Consider the following 22,106-nt stretch of genomic DNA (forward strand, 5'->3'; position numbering starts at 1 on the left):
CCCATATAGTAAAAATGTAAATAAAACAGACACCCATTAAAAAATCCTTTATTTGAAATAAACACAGACTCCTTTTATTATTATTAATTAAACCATACATACAAACACACCTAATCCATGCAACACCCTCTATCTGTAATAAAAATAACAAACCAACAATATACCATACCTGTCCGTCGGTGTACCCCACGCAGTAATCCATATTTGGGGGAATATACAGTTTGCAACCAGGACTGTGCTAGGATGTGACCGCCTCAGCTGCAAACTACTGGTGAATGAATGAGATGCTGCCAGCGTAGACTCAGTGATTAGCGATGAAATCAATGAGTCTGCGCTCCCTCACAGCCTGAACTGCGATGACCTCTTGAGCATGGGAAAATGCCAGTTGATTTTCCCACGCTCCAGAGTTCAGGGCGGGTCAGGCTGTGAGGGAGTGCAGCATCAGTGACATCACCGCTATTCATTGAAGCTGTTCTCCCAGCCTGGCTAAACTGCTGTGACCTCAGGACCGTGTTAAAATGCCATGTGCTTTTTTTTAATGTGATGATAAAATAAACGTCAAGTTTTAAGAATCCTATTTTCTGTGGTCACTGGAGACAACTTTTCTCGTACGTTGAATGTTATTCTATGGGGCCGCGCACATGTCGAATTATTTTCCCAGACCCAGTCTGTCCGAGGGAAAAAAAACCGGCTGCGTGCACAGGTTTGATCCGATATTCAGATTGCACTTGTTAATGAGTCCGTGGGAAAAATCGGACTGCACTCGGATGACATTGGACCGAACAAAATTAAGTACATGAAGTTTTTTTTTTTTTTTTTTTTTTTTTTTCTTTTTAGTCTCCCCATCTTCTCATCTGAGAGATTCAGGTCAGTGTGATTGGCATAATTGAACCGATCTCTCTGGGATGAGAGATTTTACGCACGTGTGACCCAAGCCTTAATGTGCCCAACTGAACGGACATTTGGCCAACAGCTCACCTCGACCACCTTTTTTGTTTTTGAGAAAGCTTGGGTCAAAAAGCGACCAAGATGGTCCGTCCTATAGGCATCAGATTATCCAAGTAGACACGTGTGAAAAACAGGATGCGGGGCTAATAAAAAATTCTATAAGTTGTCGGACACGTACGCTGTAAGGAGGACGGATCGGTGATCAAGCGTTTGGGCAGCAGCTAGCGTGATCTGTGCGGCCCCCTTTGTGTTCGCCATTTATATTGTGAAATCTGGTCACGGATCCTCTGCAGATTTGGTAACAGGTAATACTATGAATAATGGAGGTACCGCCCCCATTTACCGCCCAGCGGATGATTTATTATAAGCAATTTATAAATAAGTGAAAGTGATCTGTAAAACATGAGTCTCATTGAAACGATCAAGGAAGTAAAACACAACCGAGCACAAATGTCGCATTGTGCGGCCCTACAGCCATCCGCACATGTGTTATATTCTGTCTGCTGTTCCCATTCTCTCCTGTGTCAGGTGCTCGGGGCACTGGTAGGGGGCCGAAGGTGGCGGGTAGTTAGAGATACTTTGGTTTAGGTGACCAAAGACGACACTTCCTTCAGAGCAGGAAACTAACACCGTGGAGTTTTTCTTTGTTTACTCTGATTTTTTTTTTTATTGTGAATATTTTTAGAGGAATTTCCCCTTTTTTCTATTATGTAAATTCAGTAGAAAAGTTTCCTTGTATAATAAGAAGCCATATAGATGAGCAAACCCGGACTAATAAAAGCTGTTTAATGGACGGTCTAGACCAGAACTTTATGCACAGAGAAAGATTTCCTGCTGGCCATGGGGCAGTGCGCTCCGGATGATTGACAGGTCAGGCCTGTAGCCTGGCAACAGAGGTTGGCCCCAACTGTCTGCACTCTGATGCAGCTAGCAAAGGCCGCTTTGCCTCTGCAGCACGGACTGGTGCGCGGAGTCTGGCTTTCGGCAGGTGCGCGGAGTCTGGCTTTCGGCAGGTGCGCGGAGTCTGGCTTTCGGCAGGTGCGCGGAGTCTGGCTTTCGGCAGGTGCGCGGAGACTGGGATTGGAAGCAAATACAGTGCTTTAGAGCTGCACTGGCAAGCTCTATAGCAGAGTTTGTAAGGGCTGCGCTCCTTACATAGGAGACCCGTCACTACTCATACACTTCAGAACCACAACAAAGTAATTGAGGGCGGAGAGTATTTTTAATAGCCAGTAAATTACAGAATTGCTACTCTTACAAGCAATTTGACTCACTGAATAAGATGAGAAAACCGCCCCTTTAAGGTCACGTGGAGCGGCTGATAGTCCAATTAGCAGTTGCTGCGGGTTTTGAGCAGGATTTTTTTTGGGGGAGAACCACCTGTCTCGCAAACAATACCCAGCATGCATTGAGCTTTAGTTACATTTTGAGGGTCAGAGTAGAGTAGCACAACACTTAGGGCTCATACTCACTTGCGAGAGACTCGCACAATCCTCGCACGAGTCTCTCGCATGTAAATCTGACACTGCAGCCGGCACTGGGACCGGAGCATAGAAAGACATGTAGCTGCACACTCCGGTCCCAGTGCCGGCGGCAGTGTCGGGTTTTCATGCGAGAGACTCGCAAGTGAGTATGAGCCCTTATAATTAGAGTTGAGCAAATATCTTCAGTTCCCCGCTTATTCGGCAAGCTATAGCGCTTCCTGAATAAGCTGGAGCGGGAAGATGGCTTCCTGGATCAAGCCGGCTGAACTGATCGCCGCGGCAGCTGCATATGTTGCGGCTGTGTGTGTCGGGCTCCCCATGCATGTGCTGTGACTGTGTGTTAGCACCACGCCGGAGTCCTGCTCTGACAGGCAGAGTCTCCGGCGTGTCTCTTCAGTCACCCGTGCTGCGGTCAGTTCTTCCCTTCCCCATGCTCTGCAAGCTTCCAGCCGGTCCTCTGGCCATGTCCTTAGGGCACGCGCGCATGCACTCCCGTTCTCTTAAAGGGTCAGCGCGTGAACTTGCGTGTAAATAGCTGTGGGACATTATGTATATATTGCTTCCTCCCCATTGGGGAGGTGCCTGAGCAACCTTCCTGTTTTGCAGTCTAAAAAGTTGTGTAAGGTTGCATACCAGTCTCTGCTGCACTCTGGTGCAGACCCTGCCTGCTGCACTCTGATGTGAACTCTGTCAGCCGCTCCCTCCAGTCTGTTCTCTGGGTCCAGCTGCTGCACATCTGTTGGTCTGTCCTGGAGTGGTACCTGGCGTTCGAGAGTCAAGTCTAACTTCACCATCAGAGGCTCTAGTGAACAGCCAGGTTCTCCGCGGTCTGTGGCATAGTGGTTCCACTAACCACATCCGTGACACATGCAGCTGCAGCGGCTGTCAGCTGTTCAGCCGGCGCAATCCAGGAAGCCAGGTTCCCGCTGCAGCTTACTTGGTAAGCGCTAGAGCTTGCTGAATAAGCGGGAACCGAAGATATTCACTCACCTCTACTTATGATGTATCCATCATATCTGTCATAGCGTCTGTAACAATGATTTAACAAAAAGTTTGGCATTGGAATACAAGGGTTGTCCACTACTGAGATGACAGCCTATCCTTATGATTGGTCATCAATATCAATTAGTAAGGGGTCCGACACCCCCACTGATCAACTGCAGCTGTGGTGGCCGCCATCTGTACAGTGCCAGATCGACACAGCTCCGCACACAGTGTTGTGGCCGTTCTCAGGTACTGCAGCTCAGATCACACGTCAATGGAGTTGAGTTGCAGTGCCCAAGTAATTTCCATGAAGATCCAAAACAAAAACAATTATCGTTTATCACATATCTTTATTATTTCCAGTGACTAACGCCATGTGTGCAATTTGCACGGATTACGGTGCTTAAAGGAAATGTGATGTTTCACTTACTGGGCAGCTTGCTGTAGTTTTGATAAAATAGTGATTTTATTTGTTGCAGCTCTCTGAATACTGAGTTGTGTATAAGTTATCCCACCCACACCACTGATTGATCTATGTACACTGTGCATAGGCTGAAAGTGCCAATCATTGCTGGGGGGCTGGGTTATAAAGAGCTCAAGGTTTACTAGTCCGCTAGTGATGATTATCTGCTCATCAAAACTGCAGCAAGCAGCCCAATAAGCGACATTATTGCTGCAATCACAAGGTGAAGGAGCACGGTACTGTTAGTACTGTGCAAAATAGGTGCAGATAGGATTGTCAGTCCGGTGTGTCTGGATGTCGGCATCCGCTTGCGCCGAATAATACCATGTCCCTTTTGCCTTTCCACAAGCATCCTGGCGGCACGTGGCCTATCCGACTGAGAATCCCGGACACTTGCAGCAATCCTTCCTACTTAGTCTACTTGGAGTTGTGCCCAGCTCCTTAAGGCTTTTTTCAACTATTTTTCTTCCCCGTATTCTGTACATATTTAACCCTATGAGCCGCTTTCTGGTTTTCTGCTCTCATCGCTGGAATCTGGGTCTCTGTCCCTACATTATGCTGGTGACCAAAACTTAGTGACTAATTCCCCTTTAAGGATTTCCTGATTTTGTGCTCTTGTTTAGTCGAAACCCGACGTCTTCCTTATGTTCGTGTGTAGATAGCAGGATTGCTATTGTAGAACACAAACCTCGCAGTACCTGATACCGGCAGGTATCGGCATTCGGACGTGTTCCTGGAAGCCGTCAGCTTGGCACGCCGCCGTGCTCGCCTTCGTCTGCTTAAAAACTAGTGCCAACTTTTTAACCAGCAGCCACGTTCTTGGCCCCGGAATGTGAGAGCCATCCTTGTACGTATCAGATTAGACAAGTCTATATCGCTATTCGTACAAGTAGCTGAGCTGTAGTTTTGGAAAGTGCAGCAAAAGTTGTAACCTGTGAGTAATAAGTGCAGAAGACTCTGCCCCAAGAATACTGATATATCTCCAGGAATGTCATGTAAAGGGTGCTCTTTAAAGGAACCTGTCCTGCCCCAAATGCTGTAAATCTCAAAGTTAGTAGCGTTTCCATACTGTATGGTCGCCTCAATAAAAGTGCAGCTACCAGGAGAAAATGATCTGTATTCTTCCCAGGAGCCGCCGGCTTTCAGTCAGACGTGTGCCCGGCTCTTCTACAGTCACCGCTTGTTACACAGTAAGCAGCGGCTGTCCTGTCACTTTCTCAGCTCACTAATATACTGCACGGAGTCCTGTCAATCAAAGGGCTAAAGCGTGCTGCTTACCACTCTGTGGCGCAGTGACTGCGGAGCAGTCATCTATTGGCCAAAAGATTTTGGACCAGAAAAAGTGGAAAGGATGGCAGGAACTGCAAAACGAAGTGTTTGATTCCTGAGGAAAAGAGACTGAAGGAGACACCAGGTCAGGCTGACAGTTGTTGTTATGAAACTTCTTGCCCCATTATTAATAATATCAGAATTATGGACTGTAGACATGGATCACTTATAATCCTAATGATGGTTTTCCAATGCATCCTGAAAAAAATACTCCGTCCGTGAATTTTTTTTTTTTGAATACTCAATGTAAATGAAGTTTATTTCTATATTTTTGATCGAAGCTTGTTTTCGACAGATAATATCCTTGTGCAAAGGGATCCAAAGGGTACGTGCACCTAAGACTTATCTGTGGAATTTCTGCTGAGTAATTCGCAGATGCAAGGTTTGCACTACAATTTTGTGGATTTTGTAGCTGGATTACTGTGGATTTTATTAATGTTTACATTTCAAAGGTTTTAATCCATAGTGATAGTCCGCAGCTAAAATTGACACGTTGCAGATGTCTGATCTGCAGATCTCCTCCGCAGTGTAGGGGTTTGAGATTTCGAAAGAATACACAGCTGGAGAATCCAAAAAGAACACCTGTGATGTATCAGATTTAATTTTTTTTTTTATACTTTATAAAAAAAAAAGAGTAATACTTCATGTTTTATATTTAAAAAAAAAAAAAACCCTTGCCATTTTCAAACTGGCCACACATACATTAACAGCAATAGTTTACTCAAATCTTATCTTTTGTAATGAGGCATCTAATGAGCATCTGCCAACCTAATTGTACTGCAAGGGAAGGAGGTGAGCTGTGATATCACCTATTATGAATAGTGGATCCTGTGTTATCATTATCAATTGTCATAATCCTGTCTGTGAAGATAATGAAACACCTGAAAAGGCTTTTTTTTTTTTTTTATATAATACAGATTGTGATATGGAAAAAAAAATGTATTAATCACAAACCTGATTAGATAATTTTCGGCGGATACATATTCTACAAATAGTCTTCAGAATGCAAATGTGATGTTGCTGCTGAATCTAAGGTCCCAGCAGACCCTGCATGGAGGCCTCTGGCTGTGAGTGTGGAATGCAGGGGCGTGGTGGGGGGTGATAAAATATGGTTTATCTGTTACATTCTTTAAATTATCTACACTTTGCAGATAATAGAGGGGTGAGAGTCTTCTATTCCTGATCCTGCAGCACTGACCAGGAAAAACAAGCAGAAGAGAGATATATTACATTATATCATATTTATATTTTTTTAATAAATATTTTTCACCCCTCAACCCATATTTATTTTTTCTTGCAGGAAATCCTAGTGTTCTTGTGTAAAGAAACCCCACCTGCCCGAGGAATTGAAAACTTCTTGCAATTTGTGGAATTATTTATTTGCATAATTCCTTCAAATAGTTTTAAAACTTTTTTTTTTTTTTTTTTTCCTGTGGATTCCTAATTGGAAGTTGACTTTTTTTTTTTTTCTCACATGTCATAATATGTTCCAGGAAACCTGAAAGGACTTGTTTTTTTTTTTTTGTTTTTTTTCTGGAACCAGCAGTGGTAAGACTCTGACCTCAGAGAAAAAGCCATCTCTAAACAAAAACGGGTTTGGTGACTCTGTAAAACACGTGCCCTCTAGGATCTTATAATTTAGGATCCTTGCCCTTTAAGGAGGAATTTTTTTGTTGTTGCAATTTTTGGCTACCTTAGCCTAACTCCGGAATAGAAAAATGGAGTATGGGAACCTGACAAACCCAGTGTACAGTCCTGAGGCTGCCCCCGAAGAAGGAGCAATGAAAGTCTTTAGCAGCATGGTCCATTCATATCTGGATCTGGTTCAGCGAAACGACTTCCCGCCTGGTAAGTATATTGGGAAGGGAAAATGTGCAGTGAAATTCCTAAAATTCCCCAAAATCCATTTTAAGTGTTTGTCCCACCTTTATAAATGGATATTATCGGATAATGAATGTATAAAAAAGCATTTTTGCAATTTACCGCTTATTAAAATCTTCAGCCGTTCTTGAGATATTAACAGTTTTTCTTCAGTTTACAGCTGGTTACCTTGGAGACCGACAACAGAACATGTGCAGTGCTTACAAGCTCTTTTCTATTGCGCTTGTAAGCACTGTTTTGAAGCTGGTCAGCATCACAAGTGGGGATTTTTACTGGGTTACTTGCAAGCTACGTCTATTTGGCAATGAGCTGTAAACAAGTGTTAATATCTCAAAAACAGCTGTAAATTTTAAGAAGCCGCAAAAAAATGCTTGTATTTTCAAGCTCTATCCAGCAGTATCCATTGGTAAAGAATGGAATAACCCCTAGAACCCTTTTTTTTAATTTCCAAAAAATCTTTTAAATCCACATTTATGGGACTTGCAAATTTTTGGATTATCAGATTATAGGAATTATGGACCCTATAAATAACCATTTCTTATCTAATGGTATTTTCACATTTCTTGAACTCCGAAAACTCTGACACCCAACTAGGTAATTCTCTGATATGATGTGGGGGCCCTTAAGAATGTGGGCCCTCTTTCTCTATCTTCCCTTTGCTTCCACATTTCAGTGTTGTATCCTCACTTCTTTCTTTTCTTTCTCCTTTCTCTCTGCTACAAAAAAATAAGTGCCAATACTGAGTTTTGTGAAGAGCTGCTAGATGGCAAATAAAGCCCCCCATTTCCTACTAAGTTTGGAACCCATTGTGTACAAACGTTGACCCTTTGACTACTTTAGACCACCACAGAATGTAAAATTATAACACACCCCTCAACCAGTTCTGCCACTAGGAATTTCGGGGCCCCCTTGAAACTCCACCCAGGCTCCACCCTCCACCCTTCGAACTGTCCACAGTCCCACCGCTCTCTCTTGGAAAAACTCCACTTCTCACCAATCAAACATTAATAGTTCCCATCTCCAGATCAATCACACATATAGCCAGCAGCTCTTGTTTTGGCCAAAATATTTTATAAATCTGCCACCACGACAAGGTAGACTCCTTTGGCCGAGCTCTACTCTACTCTAACCTATTAAACATTTGGTAAAATATCCAATACAATTTAGGTATATTTTTTACTTCTTTTTAAATTTTTTTTAAAATGACTATTAATATCACATACAAGGAACAAATACCACCGCACCATGTCCAGACAACATATTACCACCACATAGTGACCTATAATACCACATACAAGGAACAAATGCAGCCACACCATGACCAGACCACATATTACCAGCACAGTGACTGATTACTACAATACTGATCATTAATTAAAAAAAAACACATAAATACTATCACCATAAGTGCCATTATACACAGGAGATCTGTACTTAGTATGCAGTGTCTGTGTACAGGTAATACAGTGATCACTGGTGACATTGTACAAAGGCACTCAGTATATAGTGTATACTGTCAGTGCACAGGTAGCACACTGACTCACCAGTGACGTCTCTAGGTGAAGTCCTTCATCTTCGCTTTTCATCTTTCATCCAGCACAGACCGCCATCACTTCTTCCAGCCAGGGCTCGTCTCTGCAGGAAATAACACCGTTATCTAGAGGTCCACTTGCAGAACACATTACTTAATTTTATCCCAACTTCTACAATACACCAGATGAAGAAAAAAGGCGACAGTGTTACTCTGCATAGTAACAGGATCTTCCCCCACTTAAAGCAGTATTCTCAAAAAAAAAAAAAAAAAAAAATACATCACAGTAATAATATCCCTTAATTGGCCCCTATGGTAATATCCCCCATCCTGGCGCTCGTGTGTCTCATTCCTGGCTTCAGCCATATTTTCTCTCATCCTGCCCTCATGAGTATCCATTGTGCCCCATATGATTTCCCCATCCTGCCCCCTCCTGTGTCTCACTGTCACATTCTGCCTCCTCCCGTGTCTTGCATTCTGCCTCCATGTCAATGCAACCCTCTTCTCCCACTCGTGACACACTGATAGCCACACCGCAGAAGAAATGCTAGCACAGGCTTCCAGTATCCGTTGTTTCTGATGCTGCACATCTCGTATCTTCACAGCATAGACAATTGCCTTCAGATGACCCCAAAGATAAGTCTAAGGGGTCAGATCAGGAGACCTTGGTGGCCATTCAGCTGGCCCACGACGACCAATCCACTTTCCTGGAAACTGTCCATGTAGGAATGCTCGGACCTGACAGCCATAATTGGTGGTATATGGGGTACAAAGATACTGGGGCCATTCTTCATCAATGGAGACCTCAATGCCACTGGATATCTGAAATTGCTCCATGATGATGTGTTGGCCTTTTTATGCACTGAAGATGGCACGTTCCCTGAGTTTTTCCAGCAAGATGGTGCACCACCACATTATGGGTGTCAGGTCCGAGCATTGCTACAAGGCATCTGACCCCCTTAGACTAGCATTTCTTCTGCGGTGTTGCTATCAGTGTGTCATGAGTGGGAGAAGAGCGCTGCATTGGCAATCCAACACAATGGGCAGCACTTTGAACTCATTTTATAAGTGGTCATAAACTTGTAAATAACTCATGAAAGAATAAAGTTATGTTAAAACTGAGCACACCATTGTTTTTCTTGTGAAATTCTCAATAAGTTTGATGTGTCACATGACCCACTTCCCATTGGAAAAAATAAAGTTGGATCCAAAATGGCCGCCATGGTCACCACCCATCTTGAAAAGTTTCCCCCTCCCATATACTAATGTGCCACAAACAGGAAGTTGATATCACCAACCATTCCCATTTTATTTAGGTGTATCTATATAAATGGCCCACCCTGTAGGTTTCTGGCAGCGACTTTCTCTGCTCACCTCTTTGAAGGCACATGAATAAGTCTGCCAACAGTTATCTAATATATTATATGGGGACATAAACTGATGCGGACACCTCTCTGCATTTCTTCAGGGAAAACTAAAAGATTGGGCATGAAAATTCCACATGTCCAATCTTCTTATTCAAAACTCGTCCTGGAGAGAGAGTGTGAGGCCCCATACACCGATGGTCAGCTAGTCGGGCAGAAATTGACGAGTCCAGTTGCCTTTTACCCGTATGTGTTCGGGGTCTTTAGACTGTTTATACAATGAGACACGTGAGAAATGACTGCTACAGATAACACACAGGCTGATGTCTGCTATTCAATGGCTGACATATTCCCTGGGTTATAAATGAGCCTTGAAAGCAAACACTGACACAAAGCTGCTATACACAGGTGTTATATGCCACATGGACCGGTACAAAAGCCGTGCAAACACCCACTGACTGATAGGACCAACAATGCACCCTGAAATAACAGTTATAGGTTCTGTTCTTATGGGAAAAAAAACATCATGAATCTTCACTTATCAGTGATGAAGTTAAATCCGGCCATGGCGGGTGTAAGACATAATATTAATATTATAATAAAAAAATAAAATGTGGCAGGGTTTTTGACCGATATTCCTCCTCTTGCTTCTTCCTCCTTCTCCAACACTTCCTTTTTTTTTTTTTTTGTCCTCCTCTTCATCATCCTCTTCATCATCCTTCTTTCTCTTTGATATTTTCCTATTTGTCATTAATAGTGATGAGCGAGTGTGCTCGGATACCAAACAAACAATCCGTGCATGTGTTGCGGCCTTTGAACAGCTGCAAGACTTGTAGCTGCGGGGACTCGAACATATTATTTGAGCACGCTGAAGTGCTCAATTGGCATCATCACTCGCTCATCACTTTTCTACCTCCTGTTTCTCTTTTTGTTCTCATCCACCTAGTCTTCGTTATCCTCCTCCATTTCTTTTCACTCTTCTTTCAGCTTTGTTGTCAGCCTCCTCTCTCTCTCCTTTGTCGTCACCCTCCTCGCGCTCCTCTCTTCTTTGTAGTCGCTTTCCTCTCTCTCTTCTTTGTCGTCGGCCTCCTTGCTCTCTCCTCTCTCTCCTTTGTCATTGGCCTCCTCTCTCTCCTCTCTCTTCTTTGTCATTGGCCTCCTCTCCTCTCTCTTCTTTGTCATTGGCCTCCTCTCCTCTCTCTTCTTTGTCATTGGCCTCCTCTCCTCTCTCTTCTTTGTCGTGTGACTCCTTGCTCTCTCTCTTCTTTGTCGTCGGCCTCCTTGCTCTCTCCTCTTGGGTCGCCCTCCCAGGGCTGTGGGGTACTCTGTACCGGGCCGGTGTCAGGGGGATGTGTCACAGCAGCGGTGACCCGGTCCGTGGCCCTGGGCGCCCAAACAATAGGGAGATGTAGTTAATGGTAGAATAGTTTGTGACGCCACCCGTGGTGTTTGGCAAATATGGTGTTAGGCCAACGCTGCATACAGATCCACTGGGACTGATGGTGTGTGCAGCTTAGATGGTAAAGCTCCCCACAGGTGGCGCTGTAGTCCCAGGGCAGTGTAGATGTAGCTGGCACGGGGATGTAGCAGTGCCGAAAGCGTAGGGAACAGACAAGACACAGCGATTGTAGTTTCTGTACCTTTACTGAGTAGATGCAGTCCAGAGTCCTGATCACAGATGGTATTGGAGCAGGTTAGCCTGGAAGCAGATCAGGATTCTCTCTCAGCAGAAGGGCTGTGCAGTCTCCTTCCTAGCGCTTTGTAGTGTGAAGCACTCCAGTACTTAGTTACTCTGAAATGCCTCCCTTCAGATGTTCCTAGAACTTTACTTGTATGTCAGACAGCTGTAGCCTCTATCGGGGACTCCTCTCCTGAGTCCTGGCTCTATATTCAATTGCTGTTGTGTCCCAAGTCTTAGATCGGAGTAGGGCTTTTACAGCCCTCTACTCCTCTGGTATCTGTGGCAGGACCGTTAGCATCCGTACCACCGCGGAGACCAGGCTCCAGTGTTTGCGCTCTAGCGGTGAGGGATCTCTCCTCCCGGAGCTCAACCTCCACCCCGCTCCACACATCTGCACACGTGGACCTCCTCACACTATCTGACTACTCCTTTCTCCTGACCCTCAGATAGCACTCTGCTCCTCAATCCTCGTTCAGAGTTCCCCCTGGTGGCCCGGAGTGGAACTGTGTTGCATGCATTAGGTTAACTGCTGGAGAGACCCATCACTGCTTCCAAGCCTGGCATTACCCTCCCCTGGAGGAAGGCAAAGCCAGTGTGGCGACCACATTCTCTCTTCTTTGTCGTCGGCCTCCTTGCTCTCTCCCCTCTCTTCTTTGTCGTCGGCCTCCTTGCTCTCTCAGGACTCTCTCTTCTTTGTCGTCGGCCTCCTTGCTCTCTCCTCTCTCTTCTTTGTTGTCAGCCTCCTTGCTCTCTCCTCTCTCTTCTTTGTTGTCGGCCTCCTCGCTCTCCTCTCTCCTTTCTTTGTTGTCGGCCTCCTCGCTCTCCTCTCTCCTTTCTTTGTTGTCGGCCTCCTCGCTCTCCTCTCTCCTTTCTTTGTTGTCGGCCTCCTTGCTCTCCTCTCTCCTTTCTTTGTTGTCAGCCTCCTCGCTCTCCTCTCTCCTTTCTTTGTTGTCAGCCTCCTCGCTCTCCTCTCTCCTTTCTTTGTTGTCAGCCTCCTCGCTCTCCTCTCTCCTCTCTTTGTTGTCAGCCTCCTCGCTCTCCTCTCTCCTTTCTTTGTTGTCAGCCTCCTCGCTCTCCTCTCTCCTTTCTTTGTTGTCAGCCTCCTCGCTCTCCTCTCTCCTTTCTTTGTTGTCGGCCTCCTCGCTCTCCTCTCTCCTTTCTTTGTTGTCGGCCTCCTTGCTCTCCTCTCTCCTTTCTTTGTTGTCGGCCTCCTCGCTCTCCTCTCTCCTTTCTTTGTTGTCGGCCTCCTCGCTCTCCTCTCTCTTCTTTGTTGTCGGCCTCCTTGCTCTCTCCTCTCTCTTCTTTGTTGTCGGCCTCCTTGCTCTCTCCTCTCTCTTCTTTGTTGTCGGCCTCCTTGCTCTCTCCTCTCTCTTCTTTGTTGTCGGCCTCCTTGCTCTCTCCTCTCTCTTCTTTGTTGTCGGCCTCCTCGCTCTCCTCTCTCCCTTTCTTTGTTGTCGGCCTCCTCGCTCTCCTCTCTCCCTTTCTTTGTTGTCGGCCTCCTCGCTCTCCTCTCTCCCTTTCTTTGTTGTCGGCCTCCTCGCTCTCCCCTCTCCTTTTCTTTGTTGTCGGCCTCCTCGCTCTCCCCTCTCCTTTTCTTTGTTGTCGGCCTCCTCGCTCTCCCCTCTCCTTTTCTTTGTTGTCGGCCTCCTCGCTCTCCCCTCTCCTTTTCTTTGTTGTCGGCCTCCTCGCTCTCCTCTCTCCTTTTCTTTGTTGTCGGCCTCCTCGCTCTCCTCTCTCCTTTTCTTTGTTGTCGGCCTCCTCGCTCTCCTCTCTCTTCTTTGTCGTTGACCTCCCACTTAGTCTGTGGATGAGACTTGTAAAATGTCGTTTACTTGTCCTCTGCTGATAATTCGTCATGTGGATTTCTTCTAGTGAGAACAGTTACCAACATTTGTGTTATTAATTTAAGGCCGCCTTGGTCTCGCCGCCGTCTCTGCCTCAACACCACCCAGATGTGCCTACTTGTCAGGTTTTGCAACCCCACCATTTTTTTTTGGCGTGGCCTGGCACAAATTTGCCCTGATTTGATTTTGCAAAGTCTTCTTGATTGTCACCCAGTTTTCGCAGAGAAAAATACAGATACAAAAAAAAAGTTTCAACAATTTGACCGAAGGACAAGACTTTATAATCGGTGCTCACCTGCTAGAAATATGGTGACATATCAGTGTTTGAAAACCTGAAGTTCCACATATCTAAAGAATTCTGCATATAATGAAAAACCAGGAACTCGGTCACGGTTTTTTGTTTATTACAGGCCTGATAAATCATTAACGCTTAGAAGAACATCTGGCAGAGTTATAGAAGCTGGCACCACTGATCTGCTTTCTGCAGGGCCTAAAGGGGGCGGGAAGGCAACTTTAGAGATTAGTTTGGAGCCAAGATTATTTACCGGTATGTGTCTCCACGGTGACAGACTACAAACAAACCCGGCGTAGTCAGATCCCGCAGTCGTAGGTCCATCCACTTGTCCTGCACTTCTTCCTAATGTACTAATTGTCATAAGTGAGAAGTAGAGAACAGAAGACGTATCGCTGCCTCAGACTGCACAGGATCAGACTGCACAGGATCAGTTTTGTAATCATGGACACACCTAAGCCTGCATAGGAGCTGTAAACCCAAAACGGGTGAGGATTTTTAATAAAAAAAAAAAATTGTCACTGATTTGTCCAACTTTGAAATAAAATCTACAAGGAGCATGGATGCCTAAATAATCTGCTGTCACCCTTGTGGATCCAGTGCAGGCTTTTTTTTTTTTTCCAGGACTGGAAGCAATGACATCCTGTTCTGTTTTTTATTCTTTTCTTTTTTTTTTTTTTTTTTTTAAAGCTTGGTTTGAGACTGAACATTCTCATTAATTAGAATAGGAATTGCAAGTTCCAATGGGCCTCTTGGTTGTTAAAGATGGGGGCTGGAGTTATCTTTTCTATGAGGGATCTGGCACAGCATGGTAGCTTGGGTCAAAAATGTAAGATGCAGCACAGATGTGAGTGGAGCTTTTCTCTATCTCTGTGATTAGAACAATGGAATCCACTGTGATCCTTACACGGTTGTCTTTTTTTTTTTTTTTTTCAATCTTGTTTGCAGCTTTTCTTGAACAAGCAATTAAAAAAGGGGAGCTTACTTCTGAGGAAATTAAGGAGGTAAGTGCTCGTCTTTTAATTGTGCCTTAATATATTGCTGATTCTAATCGTCTGAAGTGCACTATGCCTTTCAGGTGACTTTTCACATCAGCACTGAGTTGTGTAGCTGGGAATCCAGCACTGGATGAGATACACAGATTGTTGATCTGGAGAAGGAAATACACGATCAGGAAAAGAATTGGGATCATGAAAGAAGCTGTGGGGACTTTTTTTTCACTTAAATACATGTATTAGGGGCTTAAGCTTTATTTTTTGCAATTTGGGTTTCATTAAAAATGTTGCACTATTTGGCTTTTTTCAGGCCCTTTGCTTCACCGCACATTTTAACTTTTGATGCAGTTTTTGTCCATAAATTAACTATGAAGAGCTCAAAAATGGGTTAATTGAATGATGAATGATTTAATCTGAATGCGCTCACTGGCAGATTCTCGCTTAACTCATTCTGCAGCCAACAATAGACAGTGCATCACAGAGACTACACAAGGAGAGTGAGAAAATATATTTAATGAAACCCTATTGTGAAAATAACTTTTAGCCCCCAAATACTCGCATTTAAGTAAAAAAAAGTTGTCCATCTTTGGTGTGCGTGTGTGTGAGTTGTGTGTTTTTTGTTTTTTTTTTGTTTTTTTTTAAATCTCTTCCCCTAGAACTTTTTTATTGTTTGGAACTGTAAAAATTGGACGGGAATGCTCAATCTTGGGAGGGGTTTGGGGTAAACTTTGAGCCTCTTTAGCTCCAGGACCTACCAAATTTGGAACTGTTGGCAACTTTGCTAAGGGAAGCGGAGGCAAATGGAAATGTCACTAAAGTAGATGGCGGACTACAGCTCCCAGCATGCAGATAGGTGATATACCTGTCTAGTGTTCGAAAAAGTTGCAGAAGTTCCCATCCCATCAGTCGCTTCCTTTGCAGCAGAATCACCGGCTGCACCCCCGGCTTCCCGCAGTCCACACAATGCCCTGATGCACGCGGAAGAGGAAATCTGCATCTTCTGCCATTGTTGCTCACAGGATGGACCCCTGCACCTCTAACAATAGCCGTAACTTCTGTTCGCTGCAAAAGACCTAAAACACACTGCATACTGGGAAATGCACTTAGAAATGAATAGGAAGAGTTTTCCACGTCATTCATTTTTTTTTTTTTCAGGGAAAAAAATAAATAAAAACTAATACTGCAATTCCTTAAACCACCTATTGACAAAAGGGGCGCTGTTTTTCAATTTCTGTTTTTTAAAATTCTGACATACCCACTTTGCACACTGGATAGAGTATTCTTTCATTTTCCATATTTACCAAAGGTGTTTTTTTTTTTTTTTTCTGGAAAAGTCCCAAATTATTTATTGACTTTTTTTTTATTTTTACTAAGGTCTGTTTCACACTTCCGATTGTCTCCATCAGTCAAGATCCGCCGTTTTGCAAAAAAAACGGATCCGCCATTTTTCTTGGCGGATCTGTTTTTTCCCCCATAGACTTGCATTACCGGCGGATCTTGATGGGTGGGCATCCGTTGAATCCGTTTTTTTGCGGATCCGCCAAGATTTTGGCGTCCGCTGACAAGACTGGACGGACAATGCAACGTTTTTCTGGCTGGCCGGTTCCGCACTTTACACTGCGCATGTCCAGCAGAATCGCCTTTGCAGTAAATTGAACCCTAAGGCTGAGTGCACACGTACTTTTTCACCCTGCGGTTTTTTCCGCGCAGAATTGAAGAAATCCGCAGGTCAAATGACCTGCATTTTTCCTGCGGATTTCTTCCATTTTTAAAACTGATGTGTGAAACAGGCCTAAGCTGTATAAACACATTGACGGATGATAAAGCCATTACATTGATGATCCATTCTTCAGACTTCATTGCTGTTGTGTGGACATTAATCTGAACTTTTTTTTTTTTCTTCCCACCGTCGGGTTGATAACTTTACGATAAGTATGAAGGGTCAAGTGTGGTGATTGGGTCGCCCTCCCAGGGCTGTGGGGTACTCGGTACCGGGCCGGTGTCAGGGGGAGAATGTGTCACAGCGGTGGCGGTGACCCGGTCCGTGGCCCTGGGCGCCCAATATCAATGGTGGTGGTTTTGGTGGTTAATGGAATAGTTTGTGACGCCACCCATGGTGTTTGGCAAGTAAGATGTTAAGCCAACGCTGCTTGCAGATCCACTGGGACTGATGGTGTGATGCAGCAAAGATGGTGTAGCTCCCCACAGGGGAAGCTGTAGTCCCAGGGCAGTGTAGGCGCTATGGATGAGGGTAGGTGCAGGATGGTGTGGATGCTTGTACCCAGATGTAGCGGTGCTGAAGGTGTTGGCGGCGGATGGAATGGAGGACACCAGAGCTTGCAGTTTCAAAGCTTTACTCGCAGTTCGTGGTACACACTGGTGCCTGCCTCCGTGCCGTGTCCTCCGGGGTAGAGACTCAATCAACCTCCTGGGCAAGTCAGGGCTCTCCTCTCCAACACTCCGCCAACATGTGCCTTACCTGAACGACTCCTCCAATGCGCCTTGTGGTGTGAAGCACTCCAGTACTTAGTTACCCTGGAATACCTCCTGTCAGATGTTCCTAGAACTCTACTTGTATGACAGACAGCTGTAGCCTGCTCGGGGATGCTCCTGGATCCCGGCTCTCTATCCGCGTTGCTGTTGTGTCCCAAATCTTGGATGGGAGTAGTGCATTTACAGCCAACTACTCCACCGGTGTCTGCTGCAGAACCATAAGTGTCCATACAACCTCGGGGACCGGGCCCCGGCCTTGCGCTGAGAACCTATAGGCAGGGTTCCTCTTCCAACCCACTTCTCTCTGTTCTCTACTCCTTCGTTCCGTACTTGTCTCTCCTTCGTATGGATGCTTAGGTTACAGTTCTACGTCTCTCCTTCTCCTCGGACCGGTCCTCAGACTCTCCTGACTGACTGTCCTTCTCCTCCTCTGGAACTCACCCCAGACTGACCCCTAAGGGACTGAACCCTCTCAGGGACTGAACTGAACTGTAATTCTAAACCTTCCCAACCTTTTATATGAATCTAAACTCCACCCACCTCCCAGCACATTCAGTGTTCCATGCATGGAACCACCAAAGGTGCTCCTAATATATAGGAGGAGGCGCACCGTGGTTGTGCAGAACTACCCTGAGTGTGTGTGGGGTGCGGGTGTTGGTGCGTGGAAAGGAATTCCCAACTTACCTGGATGGTGGGGCACTACACCTTAGGAGAAGGTGCAGTACCTCTGTGGCGACTGAGCCTCAGGGGCGCCACATGATGCCATCATAAACTATTTCTATTGCCGTCTTCTATAGAAGTGTGTAATTGCTGAGACGCGTAAGCCAGGTGACCTTCTTCAGGACAGAATTCATTTGTGGAGAGTCTGATGCATACCGTATGTATCAATTATGATGCTTTGTGAAACTCTGCTGTTAAACCAAACTCACTGACAGATTCTCCGTTAACTCATTCTGCAGCCAGCCCCAATCCCAAAAATGATTCTTGGCCCCCAAATGCAAAGTAAGAGAATAAATTGTCCCCAAAGATGGAAAATCCCTTTTTTAAAGGGCTTCTCTGTTACTGACATAGATTGACAATCATTGGGAAAGTCCATGCATGCTTGATGGTGGGTCGTCTGGTGTTTGGGATCCCTGCCGATCAGCTCTATGAAGGAGCCAGACTCGTCCATACAAGGGACTGCACCTGTTTCTGTAGCTCAACTCGCCAGGGACAAACTGTAATACCCGGTACAATGCCTAGATGAGCCGTCGTGCCAATGTAAACTGTGGAGGTGGCATATCGCCTGAACGATGGCGTCACCATGAAGCAGAATGAAGACTGCTCCACTCAAACTCCATCTTTTTGTGGTCCTGCTATTTGGGGTCTTCTCTTCATGGGCAGGCGGGTGCCAGAGGTCTGACCCCCTAACCAGTCTAACATTCATCCATTAGAGGTATCTCACCTGACCTACATCATCCCAATCATCGGACTCATGCGCCGTGCTCCGCTGTACCTGTCAAACCAAGATAAAGCTGCTGAGCATGACTATTTAGGAAAGAGGCTCCGCCTCCATGACTCCTTAGGGAATATTTGGCATGTATCGTTCATAGCGTTTTTGGACATTTTTTTTTTTTCTTTTTCCTATGAGTGTAGTTAGAAACATTATCCCCTGCACTATAAAGCAGTTTTGGCTGTTTAGTGGGGTGCAAAGTGATGACCAGTTCCCCTTATTTTAAAAGGACTTCAAAAAGTCTGAGCTGCAATCTGATTGGTCACTCTGGGGAAATTCCCTCTTTTTTTTTTTTTCCCCCATTTGCAAGTTCCATACTATTCTTTTGGGAGAGATTCATGAAATCTGGTGCTGAGTGGTAAATGATTTAGCAGTGTTCCTGGCTTACGGGTGCAGTAGTGGGTGTTTATTCTACGTGTCCGCTCACCCTTTCTCTGACTGCTTTCCTTTGTGTACGTCTTTGTCTCTGTTACTCGTAGGTGTAGACCTTCTTTCATATTTGCTTTTGGTTTTGTAAATATTTTACCCTGGATTGGGTTCAGCGATCGTCACGTGGCTGGAATCGTCTGATAAGAGCGGGCGTTTTCCATTCTGTAACACATATTCTGGATTCTAGGTCCATAGCGCTGTTCTGTGGTCCTGACCGGTGCCGCAGTCATTGACTGAAGTGGCGGGATGCACCCCTGACCACCGCCCCAATCTACTCCTGTGGCTTGCCGACAGTGACCCCTTTTTTTTTTTTTTTTTCTATCCAGGCAATCCATGGGGTCCAAGTGATCATAAATAATTCCTCCTAGCTAACATTTATCCGTGGATGGGTGGATGATTGGAACCGAATACACCTTTAAAAGGGACCTTTTCAGCTTTTCAATGGATCTGGTCTTTTGTCCGCCCAGACATTGTCTCTCCTGTTTTCCTAATACACAAAATAAGTTATCCATAATATCAGATATTCAAATAGAAGTGGAGGGTCCCCATTAAATATTTAAAAAAAAAAAAAATATTTTATTAATAAAAAAAAAAAAAAAAGAAAAAAGTTTGGCATACCAAACTTAAAACGCATCCCAGATGGCCCTCCTTAATTATCAATGGGGCCGCCCTGCTCTACTATTTGCCCAATTGATGATCATTTTATTCTATTTGAATATCAAAATGGACATGTGAACAGAGACTAACAGTCAGTTTATTAAATACTTTATTTTTTTTTTTTCTCAATGAAATTTGGAACATTCTTAGAACTCGTTTGTTCCTCTGTTACACCTCCTAGAAACAAGTTGACCATACAGGGTTACCATTTTCTGGGGGGTGAGGTGTCCCTACACTCTTCCAGCACTATCCACTCCATGCTGACTCTTTAGTGGGATGCAAAGGGGATAAAAGTGCCCAGTTGTCAAATTTTCTATGTCACCGAAGAGTAAGATTGCTTGAATCTGCCGCCTCTCCGGCTCTGCTGATCCAGTGGTGCCTTGTACTTGTATCTATTATTACCGTGTTCCCCTGCAGCCAATTGTTGCCTTCCATGGTCCTGTTCTGTCCGTGAAAAATGTGACCGCTGAGGCCAGTGATCGGTACCAGTGGTCACAATAATGGAGAACACCACTTTATCTGTGCGGGACTGTTGGATTCCACTGGATCAGCAGAGTCGGAGAGGCGGGGATTCAGTGAAATCATTTTTTTTTTTTTTTTTTTTTCCCTGCTCATTAGCGATTTTGTTAAAATCCCTCTCCAAACCCCATATACTTTTGTACATTTTGTCGTCCTGATTATTTTCCCCGTGTTTGTATAGACCTCCTATAATAAATGGATATCTGTTGGCCTTGATATTAACGATGCGCTTTTTATTTAGGTGCTGACGTATGAGGTCGGCTACCTCGTGGCTCTGGCCATCGGCGTGGTCTTCATCGTACTGATGACTCTGGTCGGCCTTTTTTTCGCTTGCTGTCGCTGCTGCGGAAATTGCGGCGGAAAAATGTATCAGAAGCAGACGAAGAATATCAACTGCAGGAGGCGATTTCAGTATATCTTCCTGTTCTGCGTCACTCTCGTCATCCTGTGAGTATCCAACCGTCCCCATACCTACAAACATGGATGTTTTATAAGCTGATCCCGTCTGGTAGCCATCGTACTTCTTATGTAACATAAATGTGACTGGCCATCCTATAATACTATATGTCCCTGCAGCACGTATCTGGCCAGCCGCAACTTTCCGCACGTGATGTCGGCAACTTGCTGAAAGTTTCTGAAGCCAGATCTTCACCTTTTTAAAAATGCCGATCCTCTGGTGATCAACTGATCGCCCCGTGTTCAGCTAGGCATTTCTTCTACAGCGGCCACTGCTGGGGAAATGTAGTATTACATGGTAGAGATTCTGATAAATGTTCATCCAAGAGAAACAAGTCAAGGCTTAGGTTGAACAGAATGAGCCTGAGATCCTGCATGACATCCATGTGTTGTAAAAGGGTCTTGGAGGGATCGTGCCTTAAAATTTACAAGAAGCTGCTCTGATAGCAATACTGGCAATACTATAAGGCTGTGTGCACACGCTGCGGATTTTGCTGCGGTTCCGCAGCGGTTTTGGCCGCTGCGGACCCGCAGCAGTTTCTGCTGCGGTGTACAGTACAATGATTCCCTATGGGAATCAAAAACCGCAGTGCAGACGGTGCGGAATTTTCCGCGCGGATTATCTGCGGTTTTCAATCCGCAGAAAGAATTGACATGTCAATTCTTTCTGCGGATTCTCCTGCGGTTTGCCATCTCCTCCATTGAGGAGATGAAAAACCGCAGAGCAATCCGCAGGTAAAACCGCAGGTCTTTTGACCTGCGGTTTCACCTGCGGATTGTACAAAATCCGCGCGGATGAATCCGCACCTTTTCCGCAGCGTGTGCACACAGCCTAAGGAGCCATTCTCCTGTGTGTCCATCACATGACCAAGAAGGATTCTTTTACTCCGAAAGTCAACATTAAGGGTTTCTATTCAATGACCACAAGCTGAGATCTGTGAGAAGTGATCCGGGAGGTATATTGGGATATTGTGTCACTCTTTACTACATAATGAATAACCTTTTATTTACTGAAACTAGTCGTTTTCCGTACATCGATACCACCATAAAACTGTTTGAGCACTGTAACTTCAGAACTGGTGACGACTTCTCCGCGTTTTCCATTTCCTCCTCAGGGCTGGCGACATTTGTGCCTTTTATAGCAACAGTAAGATAAACCACGCAGTCAGCAACGGCTTCAAGTCTTTAACCGATACGGTGGATAACCTGAAGACCTATGTGAACTCGGTGCCCCAGGTACAGTACCCAGTGCCAAGGCGGCACA

At 45.0% G+C, this 22,106-nt stretch overlaps 1 protein-coding gene across 2 annotated transcripts in view; it reads left to right on the plus strand.

The window, feature by feature from the left end:
* Positions 1-22,106, plus strand: part of LOC141056181 (prominin-1-A-like) — a 98,538-nt gene that overhangs the window by 10,889 nt on the left and 65,543 nt on the right. For both annotated transcript variants that reach the window (XM_073552885.1, XM_073552886.1), the window contains exons 2-5: positions 6,509-7,056; positions 14,750-14,805; positions 20,628-20,833; positions 21,958-22,078. In XM_073552885.1, coding sequence (XP_073408986.1) covers positions 6,927-7,056; positions 14,750-14,805; positions 20,628-20,833; positions 21,958-22,078 — 513 coding nt within the window. In that variant the 5' untranslated portion in view covers positions 6,509-6,926. The remainder of the gene's footprint in view (positions 1-6,508; positions 7,057-14,749; positions 14,806-20,627; positions 20,834-21,957; positions 22,079-22,106) is intronic.

This window comes from Dendrobates tinctorius, unplaced genomic scaffold (genome assembly GCF_039654945.1).
Source record: "Dendrobates tinctorius isolate UK_male_01 unplaced genomic scaffold, ASM3965494v1 ptg000196l, whole genome shotgun sequence".
Lineage (NCBI taxonomy): Eukaryota > Metazoa > Chordata > Amphibia > Anura > Dendrobatidae > Dendrobates > Dendrobates tinctorius.